The following is a 24460-nucleotide window of genomic DNA, read 5'->3' on the forward strand; positions in this document are numbered from 1 at the left end:
ACGGTTGGCTTCGATCCTTAAGGACAGAGACTTTGCACGGCGATGTTGCTCTGGAATGAAGGCATTTGTCAGGAATCAGGGAAAAATATTCAGTGAAGGGCAGGTGTGCTATCACGCAGTGATGGCGTCGATGAGTTTGGAGATTATATAGGATAGGGGGTTAAAGAGAGGTCTACCTCAGAAGGTCAAGATCATACCTCGTCTTTTTATGTGGGCCCCTGAAAGGTTATTAGGACTGAAGGCAAGTGTATGATTATTGGAGCCTTGTGTATTTACATCTCAGCCTTGGTTATGACTTACTTAACCTTCTTGCCACCTTTATGAACATTTCATCTTATGGCAAACTGCTGATCACTTCAAAGATGAACGCTAATGCTCTAGACAAATCAAAGCCCCATGCCGTGGCTCCAATGAAGAAAAACAATCCTGGAAAGGTTGAATAAATAGAATATAAATCCTCCAAACTGGCTGTTTGCCAGTTACACAACAACAGGAGACAATCTGAATGATCTGGTAAAGTTGGAACTCTCGGAGGTCTGTTTGTTCAGCATTGCAAATTTCTCCAAGTATGAGATCAACCTCTTTAATGAAGCAATTTGTTTTTCAGTATAATTGAGATGAAAGATTTTTGGCTGCCCGCCAGTAGTTGAACCAGATTCTGTTGCGTCTGACCCATCAATCAGAGACCGCCTAGACTTAGCATAGCCCACTTGAAGGCTCGTTTCCCATATGTGTGTCAGTTGAATTTAGCTGCGCTTTAAGTGTTTAGAAAGGTTATAAGCGAGTATTTGGTCCACAATCACCAAGGGCATACTCACGCTGCATTCGGTTCCTCCTTTTAGGTTTTCCATCAGTTCGTCATACACGACGAGCCAATTGTCCCCGACTCAAGGTGTCAAGTGGGCTCAAGCATGGCACAGATTGCCTTGTGTGACGACACCCTGCAGCCACATTTGTACTTGGCAGTTCAGTTCACACCATGCAATGGTTCGGAGCAGTCAAGTCAGGGACTTCAGAGATGCAAAAAAAAAATGAGTGGACACAGATTGTGCTTTTCTCTGGATCCTTTAACCATTCTATTTTTAAAATTGTACTGCTGGTTTTGTTTTCAGTAGTTGATATCACCAGGCTCCACGTGTACTAGATACCGTTTACACATGCACGCTGCCCTTTCAGAATCCATTGCAAATTTATATTTTCTCACAAATGCAATAGTTTCTATACATTTTAGTTACAAATATAGTAGCAGTTTCTATGTTCACCCCAAATGAGCAATTAAGCAATGTGAGAATGCAAGAGAATAATAATAATGAAAAACTTGCCACCTTTTTTTTTTTTTTCCATCTTTTTATACTGTAGCTACACACACACACACACACACACACACACACACAGACACGCTGTGTGCTAGTAAGGCGTGGGTGTGATTGTGAACTATAGGCGATGACAGCGGTACCATATGCTAAGAAGATATTTGCTGTTTTTGCCTCTGCAATTAAAGAGAAAACATATTTAAATAGTCACCACACTATTCTACCACTCTCTGCTTTTAGCTCTTGAAATGAGTTTGACCAATCAGTTCTTTTATATCTTTGAATCAGAGCATCTCTTTGTCATTGATGGTGTCCTTCACTGCGGCATTCCTGGTAGGCTGCCAGAACCTTCTTCACATTGGCTGGCACACAGAAAAATGGTGTGAAAATGTACCGGTCATAAGGAACAGGTGACTGTACATATCTTTTTTTCACCTGGCACCAAATTAATTGGATGTATTCTACTAGACGTGGATTATTATATCCTCTAGTTAGTGGTAGAAGATATCTAATGATGACAAACACGGGGGAAAAGAAGCGAGGTGAGATTGGTGGTAATTGGAGGGCAGGAGACAAAAGTCTCAAGGGGCTCTCTTCCCCCCAACCTTTCAATACATCGCAGGAGTGAGAAGTGAAAATAGAAAGAGGAAAAAAAAAAATCTTAAGAAGCTGCGGCTGTAGGCTCCCATTTTGCCCGAGTGCATATTTAACCAATTTCCAAAGATAGCAATAAATTCCCGAAATTAATTGAAGCTTCTCAAGAGCCAAGAAAAATACGAAGCATCCCTATTTTCCTTTGTCACTGTCTTCTGATCCAAGGACGAGATTAGTGAGACAAATCAATAATTTATTGCTGCCTCTCTGTTCCTATATTAAAAGATGAATTATTAAGTGTATAAGATTGACAATATGGAAGATCAAACCCCCACCCACCCCGCCCCCCTCCCGAAGCTACAGCTGAAAGAAGCATTTGATTCATTTTGTGTGGAAATCGGAGCACCTCTCACAACCTCTCCTGGAATCGCCCTCATATTTCCCGACACGACTTTGGCAAGTGTAGTTCCTTCCGGTAAATTCCTCTCTCATCCAGCTGCTCTGTTCCGCCTCCGAGAATATCCATATTTCATCTACCACTCAACATGTATTTATAATACTGCTATGTGGCAATGACTTCCATGAGACTCGCTCTAAGGGTCAAATCTTGTCCTAAAGTGTCTTTTGAGTGGAACAACAGTTGTTTCAGTTTTGCATATTGTCCTGGGGGCAAACTGCACAGCTTCCCCTCGACAAGTGCTATCCGATAATTAGACCTCATAATCACCCTATTAGTATGCAGCTCAATCGAGCGGAGAACTGCGTATTGTTCCCCCGGCAAAGAACTGCAGCCTTTTGTAAGACGATTATTGTCAAAATCTTGTTGGGGATTCTTTTTGTGTAGTGCATGTTAGTGCAGGAAGCTTTCCATTAGGACCTCACCGTTGGTTTCTTTTATTATATCTTTCACATAAAACCGGAGCTGAACTTTCGCCATCACAGTTACCATGGCACCAAAGAAAGGAAATGGAGTCATGTGAGCCTTGTTTGGTTCTTTTGGTATTCGAGAGGCGAATGCGATGCTTGTAGGTCTTGGAGCAGTCAAGGCTGGTTTGGAACTCGTAAGACTAAATTCAAATTTCTTATTGACATTGCTGATTTGGTATTCATTTTAAAAATATATTGCTAGCCATGTAGAACTTCTTTATATATGATAATAATGTTTTAATAATTAAATCGTATAATAAAATTTGTAAAAAAAAAAAATTCCGTTATATTAAATCTCATCTGATTGTGCAGGTGAGTGTAAGTCTGTATAAATAGAAAGTGATCATCATGACTGATTGCATGGAAAGAGTACATTGATCGGTGCGCTGTATATGATTTCTACCTCCATCCTGCCTGAAGTGTCTGCTAGCATTTTCAATCACTTGGAGATATTGAGTGTTTGTCGTTGCTGTTCACGGTCAATTTTGTCAGAGTTCACCAGAGGATACTGGACATATTAGACCACTCCATGTTCATAAGACGCATGCCATATATTATCTTTTATAACCATCCCCAAAAGTAATATATCTAAGCAAACAGGTCAATAGCCAATTCAGTTACAGTTTTTCAGAAGGGCGAAATATTAGAAATCTCTCACAATGATACAATTGAGTTCAATACCACTGAAAAGAGGTTAGGTCGAAATGCATGTTTTCATCCACAGCCTGTATTGGATTCCAGCTGTACAAAAAAATAATAACACATAATCGGAATAAGTATCGGTCAATAAATCGGTCCATAAATGATCGGTATTGGAATCTGCGGTTTGAAATTTTTGGAACAGTTCAATATTGAATGGGTTGTGAGTCACATCCACTATGCTGCAAACTTAAGAAGGCTCAGTTAGTTTCGTTAATTCGTTCTCACACACACACACACAGGCGTACACAAATCTGCATGATTTGTCGGTGTGTTTGTACCAAGGCTGGGTCCAAAGGATGAATGGGAGCTGGCAGCGAGGCTGCTGCCTGTGGGTTGATCGACTGTGTTTGTGTCTTCTCGCTGTATGCTCCCCTTGAAGCTCTGTCTGTTTTCTACTTCACACTGCTGAGACTCACACACACACAGTGCATGTCCTTTAGCTTGTTTCATTACAGGATGGCGTCAAAACAGCAGGACGCGCAATAACGAGGCTGCTTGTCAAATTATGCTTTCAGACACTTGTTGACACGTTTAGCGCGATTTATTCAATTCATAATTATTCCAATGAGTTCACAATACATGGAACTGAATGAGAAATCAAACAATGGAATTGTAACTGTTTGAAAAGTTCTACTAATATATGGGAGCATTGTTAAAAATACTACTTCCTGGCCATGTAAATCACAGTAATAACATTATTCTAAAGCAGCACATGGTCAATATGCTTCTAATAGGATTGGGTCAGGAAATTGCTCCTGATCTAATAATGTCACGTATTGGATTGCCTCGTGCATTGCCTGAACAATAAAGGTAAGATGGACACAATATGATGATGCTGTGTATTTGGTTCATCCTGTTATACACTGCAAATGAAAACTTGGACTTGCTTAGTTATTATATATTTAAATACTTGTAAAAATATACAGTAATAATAACGAAATTAAATGTAAAGAATGAAATTGTTTGTGCACTATGAGTTCAATGCCGATTATTATTGTAATTGCAGTAAAGTACACGTGTACTGTACATAATAGACACAAAAAAATTACAATTAAGTGTCCTAGTCCGTTGAAATATTTGTTTTTTTTACAGAGGATAAAGAATATATGAGTATTTTTAGATTGTCTGTCTACATGTGTTGTGCACCATTAGTATTTTTATATCCATTGCCTAAACGTTTATAACTACCTCAACATTGGTGCTAGTTTCATTCTGACATTTTGAATTGTATGTTAGCATTAAGATATCGGACTTTTAAATTAAGTGGGTTGATTAGAAAGAGTGTGTAATTGTCAATTATTTGTTACAGTTTTTTTTATTACAAAGCTTTAAATTACTGAAAATAAATCATTTGATTAATTCCTCTTTAATCCCAAATTATCTTTCCACACACAAAGCACATGTCCAATCTGTCCCCAGCATGTTGCAAAATGCAATGCTAGCGTGACCTTTCAGAGCTGTTGTGTTGAGAAAATGCATTCACCAGTGTTCTAAAGAGCTGCAAGACACCATTCTAAAAATACTCAATAGGCAAATTCTTCTCCTCTCGTCTCGTTTCATGTCTGCTAACCCGTGATCTTCTAAAGAAATGCCACATTTTCCAGACATCCGTTTCTTCTCAGATTTCAATTTTGTCCTTAAAATGAAGTTCTTTAGTGCGACTCTTATCGAGAGCCTGCAGCTGCTGCTGTGGTGGCCTTGACGGGCGTCTTCACTTTCACACTCACTAAATAAATTCACACACCTTGATTCTCCTCCACCGAGCCAAACGCATGCAACACAACAGCTAAATCATGCCTGAATAGAAGCATGGTGAAGGAATTAGCTGATTTTTTTTTTTTTGAATGCTAATTAGGAGCCTGAACTAACGTTACCTCTTTGGCCTTCTATGCTAATGGCACGGCCACCATTTGAGTTAATGGATGTTCTGAATTTCTTCCACCGTGTCTTGTGTAGTTACACAAACATCACGCGGGCATTCATTCCTCTTAGATTAATGGCTCCAGTTTGGACTATTGACACAGCACTTATCTCGCTTTTATGAGTCTGCAGGCTTCTATCTGTAAACCTTTGAGGCACACGTGTGTAATCGGTAACACACACACAACCTCAGTAAAACAACGAGTAGTTTTGTATGTGATCACGGGGAGGCAAATTGAGAACGAATACGGGAGAAATCCCAAGAGGATTTGCTTCCTGCGTACCTGCAGGATCAAACGCTTTGGGGGAGCGGTACATCGCAAGCTGCCAGACATAGTTAGGCTAACAGATTGGTATTCGGTATGAGATACTTTGCATGACCAGCCATCAACTTGTGTTATGATTCCGTTCTGACTGCTGACTCCCACTGGAGCAAACTTTGCGTGTTGTTTTTATTTTCATGCCATTTCACACTTCACTGCTATGAGGTTATTTTGATTATTTTTCCGCTGGGAGAGGTCATATAAATGGCATCTGCCTCAGTCTTCGAGGCAACTATTGAAGGGGGACATAGAATTCATGAAATTAAGTTTAATGGTTCAGAAATAAGCTCTCAGTATCTCATAACATTGACGGAATTGGAGGTGTGCAGATGCGCATTCAGATGGTCACTGTGATAAAAACATCTTATCTTGTCTGGCTAAGGAAGGGAGACGATTGCTTGTGATTGGTTGATGAGGGATGGCAATAGATGCTGATGCTTGCCGGTTGCCGTGGATACGGCTATCGCTCAGTGGCCTTGGCAAAGTGACGGACGGCGTAAGTGCTCTGCTTGTTCAAAGTGTTTCCTTTTTTTTTTCTTCTTCAGTGAATGCATTTGCATTGTAAGATGTCCCTTCGGTCTTTACAGGGAATTCACAGGCAAGTTATCGTGATTTTTTTTGTGAAACTCTTGAACGTGGTGCACATGATGTCATTTTTTATGGCTTTGTCACCTCGCTGTACAGACCTCAACTCAAGTAATAATAGACACGGAACTTTTGTTTGGCTTGACGCTTCCTTCTTCCATGACGTAGTCGGGCTGCATTTCAGACTTCTTGCCAAACAGTGCCTGCTATTTTTTTTTCGGGTGAGTTTTGGACTTCCCGTTATGGTGGGACACTTTTCCCAGCATTGTCTGTTGCCGAGATGATAGAAGAAACAACGTCGATGTGAAATGAGGACAGAAAACAGGGAAAAGACAGATTTATAATGTCCTGTGGAAGCACAAATTGATTAAGTGGGCAGTTGAGTAGCCAGAAGAGCATAAACAAACGCGGTCGACCTCAAGCGGACCCTGGTTAATTTACGACATCCTTTTACTTTTTTTTTTTTTTTTCGGAGTCATGTGACTCCACCTGTCCTTCACTCCTCACCAAACTAATACGAATGATTTCCCATCAACCGTTTCACGACGACTCCTCCGCCTCCACCTATTCTTCCCGCCATGATTGTCTCTCAAGGCCGGTGACACGCACCTGCTGAACCCTCGCTCGGTTACCTTGACAACTGGCTTTTTTTCTCTCACGAGGCGTGGCACCGCTCGGATTCCCAGTAATGGCGTGATAAGTGCTGCAATTATGTAAATCATGTCAAAGCAAAGTGGTGTTATTTTTTTCTGCAGACTAAACACTCTGGTTCCACTTTTCATATTCTATAGAGAGTACATTGTCCTCAATTGTTACAAAGTATTAACTTTCAGATAAAGTATTAACTTTCAGATAAAGTGCTTCTGGACTATCAGTTTTTTTTCCCACATGTATGTCATTTTCATTTTGCTCCCTAACCTTGTTTTTTTTTTACTCAAGATTGTTTTGTCCTATGTTTTAGCAGTGTGCATTTACGGATGCATAAAATCGACCTGAATATTGCATCAACTTCCATCTAAATTATGGAGTTTGGACAAACAGGGGCAAGGAAGAGCTGTGTGTGCGTGTGTGTGTTGATGTCTCAATACAACATCATAATGCTGTAGGGAATAGGTGGATTTTTTTCGGTGTAATTAGTTGAGAAATAACTGAAGGATCCTTCTGTGACACGACACAATAGAATTCTGCAGGACCTAGCCTTCAAATGGTGTATAAACCTTCCTTTTCTTTTCTGCTTTCTGGCTTCAGCAGGCCTTCAGGCCACAATCTTTTCAGCTGTAATCACTTTTCCCTAAGCCTGATTGCCAACTCAGGAATTTTGCACTGTCACTGCCCTCTGTTTGCTGAGCCAGATGACATTAGGAGCGAGTTGGCCCCACAATGTTCACAGGCAGAAAGCATGAAGAAACATGTTCTCTGGCGGCGTTGCCCTCAAACCTTTGTCCGAAAGCAACTTGCACACCAACAGTTTTATATGCTCTTGTCAAGGTGGCACACTTAAGTTGAGGTTTACTCGTACAAGGGTGCCCCAGCAATGACCCCGTGTGAGTCGGCAGTGTCTTTGCCATGGGAAACATTAACAGAGTAGAGCCCTCAGGGTACTCTTAGCGCCGCCATTGGCCAGACTAACAGTTTGTCTTATCATTCAACAGCAGATAAAGATGACTACCAGGTTATTTTGAAGTCATAACATTTTTATTTGTGTAAAAAAAAAAACACTCAAGTGAAAGCTGTATTATAAAAATCATCAAAATTCAAATAATAGTTATTAAAATAGAAAATTAAGTCAATTGAATTTTTTAAAGTCATAACAAGAATCACCCCCACCCCCCCCCAAAAAATAACAACAGCCGTATATTTAACGACAAGCAAACTTGCCTTGGTGTACAATTTTGGAGATGGTGATCACAACAATGAGTCAGAAGATTTGACGTGTTGATATGGCCAGCACAAACATACCCTTCTCTGTCAGCCTTGGTGGAGGTTGTAATTCTTGTTTTAAAGGGCAAAACACTACGTTCCCAGCAGTCAGGGCAGTCTGTTTGCCCAACTCCAATCACACCTTAGAATCTTGACCATTTTGGTCTACATACTGAGTAAGGTTTGTTGGTTCTTGCTAAGTTTTCTAACAGTGGATGATTCATAAATTCTCTTTATGGTGCATTCCGTCACAATACCATGCGTACTGGTGGACAACTCCCCCTGGAGGCTGATACCTGTTGACAAGTAGAGCCCGCCCTCATCCATCACAATAAAGTCGTTTATACGGAGCTCAGCAGTGTGACAATTTAGGGTCCTTAAAGGACATTTCCAGCCTAGCGTAATGAATAACACATCAGCTTTGCTGAGGTTATACAAGCCGCCAGAAGGGCCCTCTTTGTCATATCCATCATCTGCTGCTCAGTCCCAAAGTGCCCCTCCCAAGCCCTAGTGGGGGACAGGTGACAGAGAGTGGACAGTTTTTTGGGGGGGGGGGGGTCCTGTGTCCGCCAAGTGTGACCATGTTTGGTCTCTGGGATGTTAGCGGGGATTAGAACAAGGTTTCACCCGTTAATGACGGATGAGATGCGATACGGGATGAGGTGGGGAAGGGGGCGTGTCAGGTGACAGGTTGTACCAGTCTGTGGTGCTTTGAGGGGTGTGACTCCCATGGGACACTTCTCCATCAGCACCATGCTTTTATTATGGACCTGATTAAATTCACCCACTCGCCTGTAATGTAGCTATTAGATGTGATGTAGTACACATACAGGGCTGGATGGATGGACACACTCACGCACTTTCCCGTAGGCGTTCCTGAATGTATATGGGCACCATCACATGGACTAAGGCAAAGCCTCATTAGCATAATTGAGTTGTCACACTCAGTGCTGTTTATCTGTTTTTTCTATAAATGCAACGTCATATGATGGTGGTGGTATTAGGAGGTGGATTTAGTTTACTAAGTCCCCACTGAAAGCTCATGTGCTGTTCTTTCATTTTACAATTATAGTCAAAGAAAACACTCCTTTGAATTGCAACATTATTGTTGAGTGCGGCTACCTCATTAAAATAGTTCAGTCGGTCGCTATAGTGATTTTGAAGGGACGTTTGATATTCAGGGTCTGTCGAACACACACACACACACACACACACACACACACACACACACACACACACACACACAGGCCCAATCAGAAAGCTGAATATTGATTTGCAGGCGCACAAAAGAGTGCCATTGCTTGCCATGCAATACGTTGAGCAGGCTTAATCAACGGCTATTGATTACTCCGCGCTGACCGCTTTTTTCCGGCCGGTCTGCAGTTTTTGTGCTCAGCATGTCTGCTATCACAAGTGTCACGTTTCACGCTGTTGTTTTGTCACCGCCGCGATTTGATTGAATCTCGCAGCCTTTATCAGTGAGCCCGCATCTGATGCCGTAATCAGCACAAACACATTCAATCATGTTTTGATCAAAGCGTCGTGTCCAGACAGACACGGGCGGGGACACCTGCTCATTGCCGTGCGAGCGGACAGCCACTCAGCGATGTGGCAGCGATCGGCTGCCGCAGTGGCCGGGCCAACTCCCGTAGTTGGTTGCTAATGGCTACGGGATCCAGGCGAGCGAGGGGGGGCGGTGGGTGTCGATAATGACAATGTCACTCCCAGCCAACCAGCCCGCTAAAAAGAGGAAAGGACACTCACACGTACACAATCGTTTTTGCCGAAAATGGTGCGCTGCAATTTTCTTCCTACCAGGGGGTTGTCTGTTGTGTCCGTCAAAAAGCAGCAAGGTGCATTTGTTATTTTTCTCCTTGCTTGAAGAGTCAATTTTCTTCAACACATTCACTTCCCTTAAATATTCATTTCATTCCGAAGGTTAGCAAGGACAGACTTTTCTGAGACTATTTGTGCATTTGTCTTCTGCTTTTATCATATTCATAAATTTCATGCTAGTAGAGGGGCCAGTGCACCCTTTTCATTAAGTCTACTCCAGTATTCAATGAGGCCCCTTTTTTTTTTTTCTTTTTAACCAGACAGTTAATATCCTTTTTCCATTTATCAAAAGCCGTAGCCACTATCTTTGTTTGAAAATGATTCTTAGCACATCAACAGCGTTCAGAGTGATGATCGGAGCAAATAGAGATGATGCAAGCCTGTGCAAAATCAACAGCACGGCCTCGTCTCGTCTCTTGTGTACTTGTTCACACATTTTTTTTAATGGACGCCACAAGGCGTTGCATATTCGATAGAGGTTGCAGCTACAGTACAGGAGAAAATTATTTGTAAATTCTAGAAACGTTGCAATGCAAGCGAACTGGAGTCCGGCGACCTTGACGACTTCATCTGTGGCCTATCGGCATCGACGGGCTCTTATTATTTTCCATGTGACTGCAGTGGGTCGAGCGCAGCGACCTGATCGCTTCCACTTGGTCGCTTGTGGTTCATTTTAACAACCTCGTTGAAGCGGAAGCACCAGGAGAGTTGAGAGAGGAAGTGAAAAGAGGAGGCGGCAAAGTGGATCATGTGTGACAAAAAGCAGATAGATGCTAAAGACACCAAAAGATGATATAGTAAATTTGTATTTGATTGGATATTTAATTTGTATTTCTGTAAAATTTGAAGAAAAAAAAAATCTGTGGGCTGTGACTTCACACACTGACCTGCATCTTGCTCTCTCGACCCGGAGACTCTCCTCCCTTCTCATATCCCAGCTCAGCTCTATTTCTTCCTGTACATTTCCTCTAATTGAGTAATTTGATTTCCTTTCCTATAAGCGTCATTTTTCCAGCTCGGTGAACCGACGCATGATTAGCTGAGAACAACCTGCTATGTGGCCTCCTGAGATCTGTTCCGCCATATTGTGGCAGCAGACTCACTCGCGTATATACTGCGCAAATACCTCAAGTGGACTCAAGATTAGGTACAGCCACGCAATCAAAGACAAACTCATCACAGAGAATCTAAATTATTTTTGTTAAAATAAAAGGAATAAGATTGTGAAGTGGGCCGGTGATCCCGACTCCATCGCCTTAACCGTTCGACCACAACAACAGTTTGATAGGTGTACGCTCTCCTCTTTGCCGCTTGATATTTGGGACCTGCTGAGCTTGCAGTCTGCTATAAAAAAAAAAAAAAAAGTACACAATAAGAAGAACCGGGGGACGCGGCCTGCCTGCGGTCTTACCCGTCTGCTGTGAGTGTGCATTCCTAATGTTCCCCTGGCCGGCACCACAGACGTGATTGGGAGATTTAATTGTGGCTGCAGGGCCGAACAGGAGTTCCTGGTTTAAAAAAAAAAAAGATGAGATGAAAGAATAAGGCTGTGGCGGATTCTGTGTTGTGTTTGTTTCTTCCTCCATGCCGGCAATGGAGGAAGCAAAGTTAAATACATTTCCATGTATTATGCACTTAGTAGGTTAATATTAGACTAAAGATAAATCTGTCCTGCTCTTTGTTATAACACTGTTTATCTTTTGCTTGTGCATGTGCAGGGAGGCTAGAGATTAGCCATGGCAATGATAATGGAATGGGCTCCTTGGCGACAGGGCGGGATTCCTATCAGGGAATAGTGAGATGTCATAAAATGCAGTAAATGAGGGTGAGACATACAATTTGTACGTGTGTGCAATTGTGCATGCCTTGCGCGGCCGTTTATTTTTGCAAGACTGAGATTGCCCACCCATCATAAAATGACAAAAGGTATCTAAAATATTAAACACCAAATATTTTCATATATGTGGGGTGGAAAGAAAAATATGCAAAAAATGCCGCTAATGGCAAATAAATAATGGCAAGTGGATAAAATCTATTATATAATTTAAATGGTATTTTTTTTCATTTTACACAATGTTCAAAATGTGCCAAAGATATTGGAGTAAATCATATTACTAATGTGAGGTTAGTATCTCCATTAGGATTTATTTGCTAGAGTCATGTGACAGAATTCCTGTATGGAAATATAAGAACCTGGGGATAAAGTGTTGTTTTTTTTCGTGGGTAGTGTGGGGGGGCAGTTTGGTTCAGGGGAAGCTATCTCATCATTTATTTATACAATCTACACAAGACGGGGCGAGCGAGCGAGGGGGCTGGAAGGGGAGGCCGATGCCGTCTACTACTGGATCGCTTTGGGAATACTGTAGGTCAAGTCAAGACTTCTTTTTTTTTTCTGGCTACCAGCACAATTCTTTGTGTGTGCATCTGCCTGCATGCTGCAATTCAACTTTATATAGATAATACAAATCGACATAATTTAGGTACTGTCTCATGTTTTGGTATTGAAAAATAGAGATGCATCACTATTATTATTATTATTATTATTATTATTATTAAAAACAAAATCAAAAACCTAAAATAAAATTTGTTTTTTATAATGCATTCCTAAATGTAATTTATATTAATATATAATGTACTTTGTGTGTTTTAGTAAACATCATTACCATAACATGCGGCTGCAGCTATTGTAAATTCTGCTTAAAGAATAATTGTTGATTTATGAATCATCAAGTAGTGGGGGGGGTGGGTGTCATAGAGAAATAATCCTTCTGTTATTAATCTGGGGATTGTTGATCCAAATTTAGGGCTATGTCACACAAACATACATGAACGCATTGTGGCCGTCATACGCAGTGTTTGTGTGTGTGCTTAAGTTGAATACACACGGCGAGCAGGCAAAGACGTACGTCACAATAAAGCCTTTGAGGGACACAACCATTATCGTTCCCCTCTGAGGGGTTTTATCATCGTTGTGTGACACACACACACACCAGGGAAACAAATGCCACGGAATTCAGGAGTGCATAGAGCATTTCAACGATGGCTAGTGGAGAGGACGGAGAAGTCCTCTTGAATGTTGTAGTCAGTCAAACAAAAGAGACATATTTTCCTATATAATAACTTTACATTATAGATGAGTAAACTGAGTTTCACTTTTATAATCAAACTACAGATATAAATGAACTATATCCCAATGTAATGAGATGCACCTTTATATCTCTAGCCATTAGATTATTTGGTAATATGTTGGTTCTTGTTACATTTGATTGTATTTGTTTCAGAATAAATTCAGTATCATCCAAATTGTCTGCCTCCATCCGGTGTAGGATGTTGAAATAAATCTCTCATCTAGCCCGACGAGCTTTAATAAGGAGCCATGGTGCGCAGCCGAAATAGAAGCTGTGACATTTACACAAAACACTCGGTCGATTCAATTAAAGCGCAGTATAATCACCGCACGAATTTTGAAAATTTAGCTGATTGGCTTTCATTGGATTTACCGGAGCCGAGCGGAGACGATGTAATGAAGCGATGCTCATGCGTGCTCAGGCAGCAGCTGAGGCGATGATAGCAAGACCGTAACCGAGGAACGGCGTCTTTTGTTCTTTCAAGTCACGTGAGTTTGAGACTGAAGTCAGATGTACACGTGCACACACGCACATAACACACACCTGGCAAACACTGTGTGTCCTGGGTCAGCAGGGGAACAGAGGGATGAAGCTTTCATCCTCCATTTCTTCACTCGCACTTGGATAGCTTTTATGTGGCATGGTGGTAGGAAATCTATAAAGTCCTCCCAAAATATTAACAAATATAAATATATATGTAGCTAACTGCAACATTCTGCCATTAAATGTCAGGTCATGTGTTCTTATTATTCTGCCGGTCTGCAGGAGCAAAGGCCGCTTGGCCTTTCCTTAAAAATCTATTCAGCAGTTTTGAAGGTTGAACTAAAGCGGTCTTTCCCAACCTTTATTGAGTCAAGGCACCCCGATGACATTCAAAGATCTTGCGGCGCACCACCAAACAAAAAAATAGGAGCCATAAAATGTGTTAATGTTGATTTAATGCTCTCGTGCACTCAGTGTGAAATCTGTGCCTGTTTAATGAACATAAAGATGATGTCATCGCAGAAACTGATGTACCTTCTGCAATCCAGTAGAACATATACAATATTTGTAATTAATAAATGGGCAGTTTGTGACAATCTGTAAATTTCACTCCCCTACTTAAATTTCTTTTAAGGTTACTGATGACCAAGATAAGCAATATAGAAAGTAAATCATCTTATCATCTCATTGCAAGGTATCCCTCCTTATCAGTTTAAACACAACAATTATTATTATTTTTTAATTCATCTGAATTTGAGTGCTTAATGGCCGTTCCTCCTAAGTGCCAATTAGCAGAAGAAACCTTCATTCAAAACTTTGGAATGGCAACGCAGATGAAGCCTAATGCAAAATAGCATGTTGGGCCCATTAGTCATTCCGTTGTGGCATATTGACTCCGCCAGCTACTCAGTAATTCATCAGGCCCATCAACTGGGCAAAAAGGTCAGCGAGTGGAATTGTTGATGCTGGTGCTGGTATGACCGAGTGCCGCGTGCGCGTTTTCAAATTAATAATGCGCAATTTTAAAACTATCAGAGATCATTCTAATTTCTCTTTGTCTATCATCGTGGCTCAGGTTCGCAGCTAGCTGCTAACCGTTAGCCAGTATCTGGTCTCTATGGTCACGGCTCATCTCTGTGAAAACCGCTGCTCCTTCCTTCTACTTTGTATTTTACATTTGTTCTCATCCCACTAATGATCGCCACTTTCTCTCTCCAAGAATACAGCTCATAACGGGGGAAAGATTCATTTGTATTACAACTGCTGCGTGAACTTCCTTTTCCCTTTCCTATTAGATTTGACCTTCTGTAATGGAGTGTTTGTTCTTGCAGCGTGTAGCTTATTATACAGGATAGAAGGCGGAATCTAATTGTTTTTTTTTTCTTTTCTTGTAAAACTCTGGACGTTGTTTGGTTTGAGATGTTTTCATCAGGTTTTCCGTGAGATGTATGGGTGCATGCCTGGGTATTGACGGTCTACCGCCCGGGGCATGTCTTGCTTATTACTCGGTAAAATAGAAACCCTCTCTTTCTAGCAGTCGTTCTATTATAGCCGATGTTTATGAGGTAAGTGTTTATGAGGTGACATTATCATCAGATCGAATGCTGCCGCCATTTTATCCTGTGGAAAGCTTCTCCTGGAGAGTACATTTCAACCCAGCCTTTATTTTACATGCCTCTTGAAAAGAAATTGATTAGTTGGTCAAAATGAATTAGAGAAGACATTTATAATAAAAATTAAAAAAACAATTGCCTTTAAAAAAAGTTATGGTGTAAGAGTGAACAGAGCTAATTAACTTTTTTTTTCTTTTTACCTTCCAGTCACAGATGAGGACACCGTGAAAAGGTACTACGCTAAATTTGAAGAGAGGTTTTTCCAGACCTGCGAGAAGGAGCTGTTGAAAATCAACACTTTTTATTCAGGTAATTTACACAGTGACCTCACGAACCTGTAAATTTGACTTTACTATTCAAAATGATAGAATGTGAGTCTACATTAAAATACTTCATCAAGCTTGCTGAATCCATTTGTAAAGCACCACATGTTTACCCAGGTCCTGAATATTCTGATGAGCTCGTCTAGTCTAGTGAGTATTTCAGGGAGCACGCTGTCATGTGAGACGTCGGCCGTAATATATTCTGGTAGCTGGACTTTTGTAAATGAGCCTGAGCTGGGGAGGAGGACACACGGTGTTCCCTCTAGAGACTTTTGTAGACTCTGCAGGTCATCAAGAGGATAAGGTTGATTTACTCAACTGAAGTTCCGACATCCGGAGATTATTCACAGATGGATGAATATATATACAAGGTCACCCTAGATCGTATTAAAAAAAAAAAAAAATCTCAAAGGGCATATTTGTTTTGACGGCTGACAGTTTGCTTTCTTATTTGGCTGAACTTTTGATTGAATGCTTTGACGGTTCCCTCTTAGCACAGAAGGGATCAATTGAAAAGTCAGATGAGCTACTTTATCTGATGCCAGTTAGGTGGCTGCGAATCTCAGCAGTGGAGCCATGGAGATAAATTGTGCGCCGAGTTCACATAACGTTCTCGCCTCTGTGAAAGGGGTTGTGACCTCTTTTAAGCTTTTGCGCTTTACTGCACTCAAATCCACGCCTGTAACATGCACAACTGGCTGAAAATACTGCAAAGGAAATCCTGTCTATTTTGAGACTTTTTTTCTTCCTTGATAAATTTCCATTGTGGAAAGAGAACTCATCTCCTCCTGTTTGTTTAGGTTCTTTAACCCATCCCTGCATGGTCAGCTGTTGTGAATTCTACTTTCCCACAGCACATCACAGCAGCGACTTTGACTTTCTCACGCCTCTTACTACCGTCACATGCTGGTGCTGACTCCACACATCCCATCATTACTGTCCAAGTATAAGCCAGTAACGTGAAATGTGTGTGACAAAAGGATCAGATAATGCGCAATGCCAGCTTGTGCCGCACACAATCAAACCTCATCTAGAATCTTAAGAAATAGAATTTTTGCTTCAAGTCAATGGGCATCGTTCTGCTCCTTTTGGTGTTATTCATAGTAGTATTAGTATGAATAATAATAATAATAAAAGCGGTACAGAAAATGGATGGATGGATTTACATTAGGCTAAATGCATAGGGTAGTATATTCAATACCATTTATTATCCCCACCCCGTAGGATTCACCTCGTTTATCTCTCCGTCTGCATGCACTAACCTATCTCTGACCCACATAATGATTCCTCTCACATATCATTTCAGGGAAGACTAATATTCCCCGCACTCCAGCTTCCTGAAACAGATAGACTGAATGCAGACAGGATATATAGAAGGATTTTTTTTTTCATGCTTACTTTATTATAAAAGCAGGAGTTTGTAGTACATCAAGATCACTGGTGTCAACCTGAAGCATTATTTTACTTTTTCTATCCTACAATTTTATTCATACCATCCTTTGTAATAAATCCATCCAGTATTGTAGCCTGGCTGAAATACTGTCAGCCTAACACCTTGATTTGTCTTCCCTCTCTGCAGAAAAGCTTGCGGAAGCCCAGCGCCGCTTTGCCACCTTGCAGAATGAGCTGCAGTCTTCTCTGGACGCCCAGCGCGAAAGCAACGCTCCGCCCGGTCTGCGTAAACGCAAGACCGTGTTCCACCTGTCGCAGGAGGAACGATGCAAACACCACAACATCAAGGATCTAAAACTTGCCTTTAGTGAGTTCTACCTGAGCCTCATCCTGCTGCAGAACTACCAGGTATCAATGTCAGCACACTTGGGGAAAAATGCAGTTCACTTTCAATGGTCACACCGGATTGTCGAAGGAATCATTTCAATAATACCTGTCAAAGTGATGGAGGCTACTAAATGTTGAAAAGAAAGCTGTCTGGGGCTGCTTTGCCACTTCAGAACCTGGACAGCTTGTTGTAAATCCATGGATTTGAAATAATATTCAGGAGTGTATTTTTTTTTTTGTGTCCACAGAATTTAAACTTCACCGGTTTCCGCAAGATCCTGAAGAAACATGACAAGATTCTGGATACCTCTCGCGGCGCCGACTGGCGTGTGGCTCACGTTGAGGTGGCACCATTCTACACCTGCAAGAAGATCACACAGCTCATCACCGAGACTGAGGTGCGCACATACACACTGTCAGAAAACATGGCAAAAATCTTCAATCTTTGTGCATCCAGACGTTGGTGACCACAGAGCTGGAGGGGGGCGATCGTCAGCGAGCGATGAAGAGGTTACGTGTTCCTCCGCTTGGGGCCGCTCAGGTCAGAATGGCCTTTTCCACATTCATGACAATGAATCGTAAAAACCTAATCATGCTAGTAAGCATTTCGAAACAAGTATTGAACCGTTGTATTCCACTAGACATCGTCTGGAATCATGAATTTAATTTTTGTTGTTGCTTTTGCTAGGCTCTCGTAAAATGCTATAAATTTATTTTGATGATTTTTTTATTTACTCTTACCTGATAACTAATTCACTGGCTGACTCAGTCTAGAAAAAAAGATAATAGTGTCTAGACACAATAAATAGAATGGTAAACTCATTATTTTTCTGAAATTAGTTTTTTCCATTTCATTTTTAATAATTTTTTTTTATAATTTTTGTATAATTGTACTAGGTTCATCTTGTTTTTTCTTTTTCAATTACTTATCTGTGTTGCCTCAGCCTGCTTTGGCCTGGACGACCTTCCGTGTTGGTCTTTACTGTGGCATCTTCATTATCCTCGCCGTCGCCTTTGTCCTAACAGGTAACATTTTCTTACCTTGATCATTTAATGTCCAAAATTTGACAAAGCCTTTCCTCAACTTGTTGTTTTGTACGTTGATCCAGGCGCAGTGTTCATCCGCTATGTGAATGTGTGGCCTCTGGTGCGAATCTACCGGGGCGGGTTTCTCTTGATCCAATTCCTGTTCCTGCTGGGCATTAACACGTACGGTTGGAGACAGGCTGGAGTCAACCACGTGCTCATCTTTGAGATCAATCCTCGCAACAACCTCTCACACCAGCACCTCTTTGAGGTTAGATGGAGACGCGTCCAGTTAATGGAAGTGTTCTGGTTAATCAATATTTGTGTTGGTTCTTTTTTTTTTTTGTAGATCGCCGGGTTCCTGGGTGTGTTATGGTGTCTCAGTATCTTGTCGTGTCTCTACTCGGAGTACCTCTACCTCCCCATGCAAATCTACCCCCTCGTCCTCTACGGCTTCATGCTGCTCTTCCTCATCAACCCCTTCAAGACATGCTACTACAAGTCACGGTTCTGGCTGCTCAAGCTGCTGGTCAGTAGACCTTCACCTCTGTCTTTTTAGCAAAGATTGAATTTTTATCCATGACGTGTTTTATTTTTTTATATTGGATGGTTTGAATTACAGCAAAGATGACACTCGGTTCTCTGTGGCACTTTTTGCTTTGGTTTTTTTTCTTGTGTGTGTGTGTATGTGTGTGTGTGTCTGTCACAAAGATGAATACTGTGTACATGTCAGACACGTATCTTGATTCTTATGTTAACAAAACCCTTCTGTCTTGCTTTGCTCTTTGTCTGAGCTGGGCTACATGGCCACAGTGTGCCTGTGTGTGTGTGTGTTTTATCTTCATGTGTGTGTGTGCTGAGGGATAATAGAATGCATTCTGATCCCAGGGGAGGTGGACGCTGTGACTGTGCAATCATTACCAGCATAGATCCATCAGTATGCTGAATCGCTGAGCTCCTCCTCTACCTCCCTCCCTCCCACCTCTCTGCTTCTCCCTCCCCTCACTCCTTGTCATATCCTTGTCCTTTAGTCTCCCTGCGGTCTTACGAACTATCTACAATCTCAATTGGTTACACACGATCATACTAATGAACACATAATTTGAGGACCTTTGAGATGTGCTTGCCATGGAGTATTATTAGATACTATTCACGCAAACAAACGTTAGAGCGCGTTCCCCTCTAAGCCAGGTGTGAATGCGTCCAAGACGAGACAAAGTACAAACATTTCATTAGAGGACAAACTTCAACTAGATTATTATTGTTTGCTGAAGCGATGAGCCGGCAACCTTACAGCCTTGTGTTGTCTCGATCAATACACGCTGTGATTGACAGGTTATATTGCTTATGTATTCTTTGACATTTTCACTGTGTGTGTGCGCATATTGATTGTGTGCGTTTTAGGATTGAGGTTGTACACTGCATGGGAAATGTAGCGTCACAACTAAATGTCATATGTGGCCTGAGGGTGGAAGTGAATGGCGGGTTGAAGCATTTTACAAAAGGTTTAAGAATGCTCCTCAGGCTAAAAGCCATGTCGCAAATACACTCACCGCCTCGACCCGACATTCAATAATTATTTCGACCCAGTACAAAAACTACCTGATTATCTGACACCATTTCATCCTCATTCTGCATGTCCTGTGGCGTGCTAATGAGGCATTCTGCCATGTGCGTGCTACAAAACCATTAAGTGCGGTTGTTAACTGCTTAGCACACTCTTAACAACAAACAATTATGCGCTGATTCATTGTTGACTGTCCCAAATTGCCGTTTAGCTCCCAGCAATAGGATGACAATCATACAGTATATCCCAGAAGTAGTTAAACAAAGCAATTAAAACCGTCTCGCTATCACAGCATTGTATCGCAACTAGAATAATAAATATGTTGTTAAATACATCATTTTTAAAAATGGCCGTTTTTTTTCCCTCCTTTTCAGCTCTTATATTTGGATACTGTGAAGGTGTACCTAATGAAGCGTCCAGTGACTACACATCTGACATCTTTCCCTTCTCATTTCCAGTTCCGGGTGTTCACGGCCCCGTTTCACCGAGTTGAGTTTGCGGATTTCTGGCTGGCCGACCAACTCAACTCGCTGGTGGTGGTCTTGATGGACCTGGAGTATCTCGTCTGCTTCTACATCTTTGAGCTGCAGTGGAGCAACAGCAAGGGGCTGTTGCCCAGAACAAACGGTGCATCAGTCTATCTTCATTACATCTGACACATCTTTAATCTGGTCTAGGAAAATAGTATAACATTGAATTCATTTTATTGACCCTGATTTTCCCTGGCAGAGTCGAGTAGTTTCATGTGCCACAGCTACTCGTACGGCCTGCGCGCCATCATCCAGTGTCTGCCCGCCTGGCTGCGTTTCATCCAATGCCTGAGGCGTTACAGAGACACCAAGAGAGCCTTCCCCCACCTGGTGAATGCTGGCAAATATTCCACCACCTTCTTTGTGGTCACCTTCGCCGCACTCTACGCAACACACAGAGGTAACACACATCTCTGCACTTTAATTTAAGCACACAGGCTTTGTACTGAGGTGTTGGAAGCAAAGGTGACCTTGAGCATATGAATGCCAGAAGTTGACCGTCGTTGGGCTCCCATTGCCGGCAGCTGTATATTACAGAAATGGAAAAAGGGTTGTCGAAAGCATCTACGAGTAAACAAGACGTTGATCTGTGTTCAGTGTGCGGGTCACAAAGGTGAAAGAGATAAAGAGACAGACTGGAAAGAAAGAAACGAGAGAGTGCAAGAGAAGAAGCAAGAAAAACAATATTGATAGAATTGAAATGGGAGGGGTTTGTGCTCCATTAAAAGTCCGCTCACTCTCAATCTGACAGCCTCGCAAACAGCCTGCAATTATTCTCATCGAGGAAGCCAATCACAAAGGAGTTAACGCTCAAAAGCTTCTTTTCAGCGCTTTTGTGTTGAAATAGTCCATCACATGTTCTGATTCCGCTTGGCTTATTTCAAAGCATCCCCTTCTTCTGCTCAGATGTCAGTTTATAGATTTTTTTTTTCCCAGGCTAAGATCAGCTCTTCCCCTTTTGAGCAAATGTGATTTCCCACTTTAGTTTCCCTTAAACACACATTTGCTAGCACATTAGGTACACCCGCAAATTCTTCCTTTACAAAGATAAAAATGTTCAGTTTAGGTTTACCGGTAGGCTGTCTGAGAAATATTGATTTAGCAATGCATTTATTATTGTGGTTGAAGATTGAAGTGGTGTAGACTAAGGGCGGGCGTCGGAAATGAAGGCTCGCCGCACACCAAGTGACTGGATAGTTGTGAAAAAAATACACTCAGCTGCACACCAGCGGTTGAACGCTTGTACAATAGCAACTCACTGCAGAAACATTGCGAACCTTTTGTTCGTTTTTTAAAAGCTGAGGTGGCGCATATAGAAGTTGAATGCCCTGCCCACTGTAGTTATATTTCAATAATACAAAGACTCCTCACACTTCACTTTTTCAGCCGCCGGCACATATAAAATTATAAATATAAATAAACAGTATTGTAAAAATTCATATTTACTTTACATTTAGTATTTACTGGCTCGGTGGCGGCCAGATTGATGTCACTTTGTATACAAGAATTAAATGTTTAAAGCTCGCATTTCCACTGCCTGACAGTTGGGTCGCTTTCGGCCGCATCGCTCGGCTTAAGATGTGATTGAATATTATTGCGGCAATTATGTGACAGTTGATATATGGTGGGCTTGAAGTCAGGCTTGCTACATCACAATTTCTATGTAGCTGAAGTGATGATGGGAAAACTTGTGGCAAGCATTATTCATCCTTCCTGTAACGTTTGTCCTCATCAAAGTCGCATGATGTTATTTTTGCGGCACTGCACTGCATCATACTCAGAGCTATTTTCAATTATTGCCTTTAATTCCTCCTATGAGGAGGAAGACGCTGAGACAGGCTACCAGGAACCAAAGGTGTCCATTAAGTCACATCCTCCCCCTTCTTCTGGTCTGAAGCCCGTCGACTAATGGCCTCCCTTCATGTCTTATTCTCTATGAAGCTGTCTTTCATCCCACACAATCATGGAGGCATGGACCTCTGGCTGCTTCGTTCATGGCCGATGGTGGGGACATTCACACAAAAAACACGCAGTCTTCGAGTGGTGTTATTTAACAATATATTGATATTGTGTTTCTGGACTAGTCAAACAATATTGATACATATAGAAAAGACGTAAGTGTAAATAATGGTAAGAGAGTTGAGTTCGTAACGTCATTTATTACCAGCTCGTCTGTAGGACGTGTCACTATCATCGATAAAGCCCGCACGGAAGGTGTGTGTGACTTCATCACCTCGCTCCTTCCTGGAACGGCTCCGCTTTATCTCCGGGAAAGCATCAAGGGACAAATAAAAATGATAGTCTCTGTGTTAAATGAGATTGACCCCTTTTTATTAAATGCTGCTCTCACAAGATCTAACCAAATAAATGTAGGATATATTTAAGGCAAACCATTTAGAAATTTCACACAGAATTCAAAACTGTCCTAATTACAAGTCTTAATTGAAAGGTTCTCTTGTCTGAACCAGGATGCTGCATGAAATGGGAATTTCCAGATAGCATGCTCATGTCCTATGCGTAAGAAACATAATGCAGAAGTTGTTCTCAGTTTGACCTGAATATTTTTAACACTCATCCGTCGAATGGAACACAAATTTCCCACGACCAGCTAAGTAGAGGATGTGTTTTTCGACATTTGCCATTAAATTATTTGTAACATGTCAGTTACAGAGACAGCGCTTTTTAGACTTGTCATCACTTCCTATATGATGCTATAAGAAGTCCATTTTTATTGAATGCGCTGTTAAACAGGAGAGGAAGAAAAGAGACCCGCCCGAGGTTCAACACGAATAGCACCGAGGCCTGCGTTGACAGCTTTTACAACTTCATTTCATGCGCTGAGCCCTTGTCAGTGATGAGAACGTGTAACAGCACACTCAAAACGCATGTTAACTAATAAAGATGAAAGACACTTTAACGGAGCACTGAGAAGACCAATCTGACTAAAATTAATAATCCAGAAGACTCGGCCCATGAAGATGTTTTATGGTGCCGTCAGTAATCTACATACTACTTTGCTGGAAAGTGCCTGAATTAATATAGTTGATGATATGTATGACCTCTGTTTTTTTTTTTTTTATTGTCTTTGTGGTGGCTGTGGGTTGCCATAGAAACAGATGATTCCATTAGCAGTGACAGATTGATGCTGTGAAGTTGCTGAGTTAGAAACTGGAGAAACTGCAACACACTCTCTCACTGTCACTTTTTATTAACCTTTCATTTCCCTGCCCCTGACTCTGACCACCCTTAGTCACTATTGCACTTGCAATCATTGTCCGTTTCAGCTTATGTAACCTTTTAATCGAAAGCAAAGGGTTAAATGCCTTGCATGTGGCAGGAAGGAGCAAATCACATCAGACGATCTTCTCCAGGGGCTGGAAAGTGTCAGCGGTGGAGCAGAGGGCCTCCGTCTCTATGGCGGCTTGTTAGTGGAACAACAAAACAGTGAAGTCCAGTTGAAAAGTAGAACTTTGGCTCCATCATGTGGTATTTTCATTTACAAAAAAAAGATTTTGAAGTGAGGGAAGGAGCTTCTTATTAGGTATATGACACAAAAGATTGGTCACTGTACCTCTTGTGTGTGTTCCAGAGCAAGGCCACACTGACGCCGACACGTTTTTCTACCTGCTGATCATCTTCTCCACCATAAGCTCGTTCTACACGCTGATCTGGGATCTCCGAATGGACTGGGGACTGTTTGACCGAGGGGCCGGAGAAAACACCTTCCTCAGAGAAGAGATTGTTTACCCGCACAAGGTAAACTTAGATGCACGCATCGTTATTTTAACAGCATAATTGACTTAGTCAGCCTAATAGCATAATTGACTGAGTCAGTGACTGGCGGTATGCAAGCGCCCTCTAGTGGCAGAAGAATGGCTGCCCTGAGGATAC

General features: G+C 41.6%; 1 protein-coding gene and 1 long non-coding RNA gene across 2 annotated transcripts in view; one reads left to right on the forward strand and one right to left on the reverse strand.

The window, feature by feature from the left end:
- The window catches only part of xpr1a (xenotropic and polytropic retrovirus receptor 1a), a 35517-nt gene that overhangs the window by 7653 nt on the left and 3404 nt on the right, over nt 1-24460 (forward strand). The window contains exons 3-12 of the mRNA XM_061297531.1: nt 15552-15653; nt 17247-17467; nt 17695-17844; nt 17904-17987; nt 18391-18472; nt 18556-18743; nt 18822-19001; nt 20498-20666; nt 20769-20969; nt 24159-24325. Of these exons, the coding sequence (XP_061153515.1) occupies nt 15552-15653; nt 17247-17467; nt 17695-17844; nt 17904-17987; nt 18391-18472; nt 18556-18743; nt 18822-19001; nt 20498-20666; nt 20769-20969; nt 24159-24325 (1544 nt within the window). The remainder of the gene's footprint in view (nt 1-15551; nt 15654-17246; nt 17468-17694; nt 17845-17903; nt 17988-18390; nt 18473-18555; nt 18744-18821; nt 19002-20497; nt 20667-20768; nt 20970-24158; nt 24326-24460) is intronic.
- LOC133167031 (uncharacterized) lies at nt 23602-24277 on the reverse strand. Its single transcript, XR_009717893.1, has 2 exons — nt 24141-24277; nt 23602-23990 (listed from the first exon to the last, which is right to left on the reverse strand). It is a non-coding gene; the product is annotated as an uncharacterized LOC133167031 (long non-coding RNA).

Source organism: Syngnathus typhle, linkage group LG14 (assembly GCF_033458585.1).
Source record: "Syngnathus typhle isolate RoL2023-S1 ecotype Sweden linkage group LG14, RoL_Styp_1.0, whole genome shotgun sequence".
NCBI classification, from domain to species: Eukaryota; Metazoa; Chordata; class Actinopteri; order Syngnathiformes; family Syngnathidae; genus Syngnathus; species Syngnathus typhle.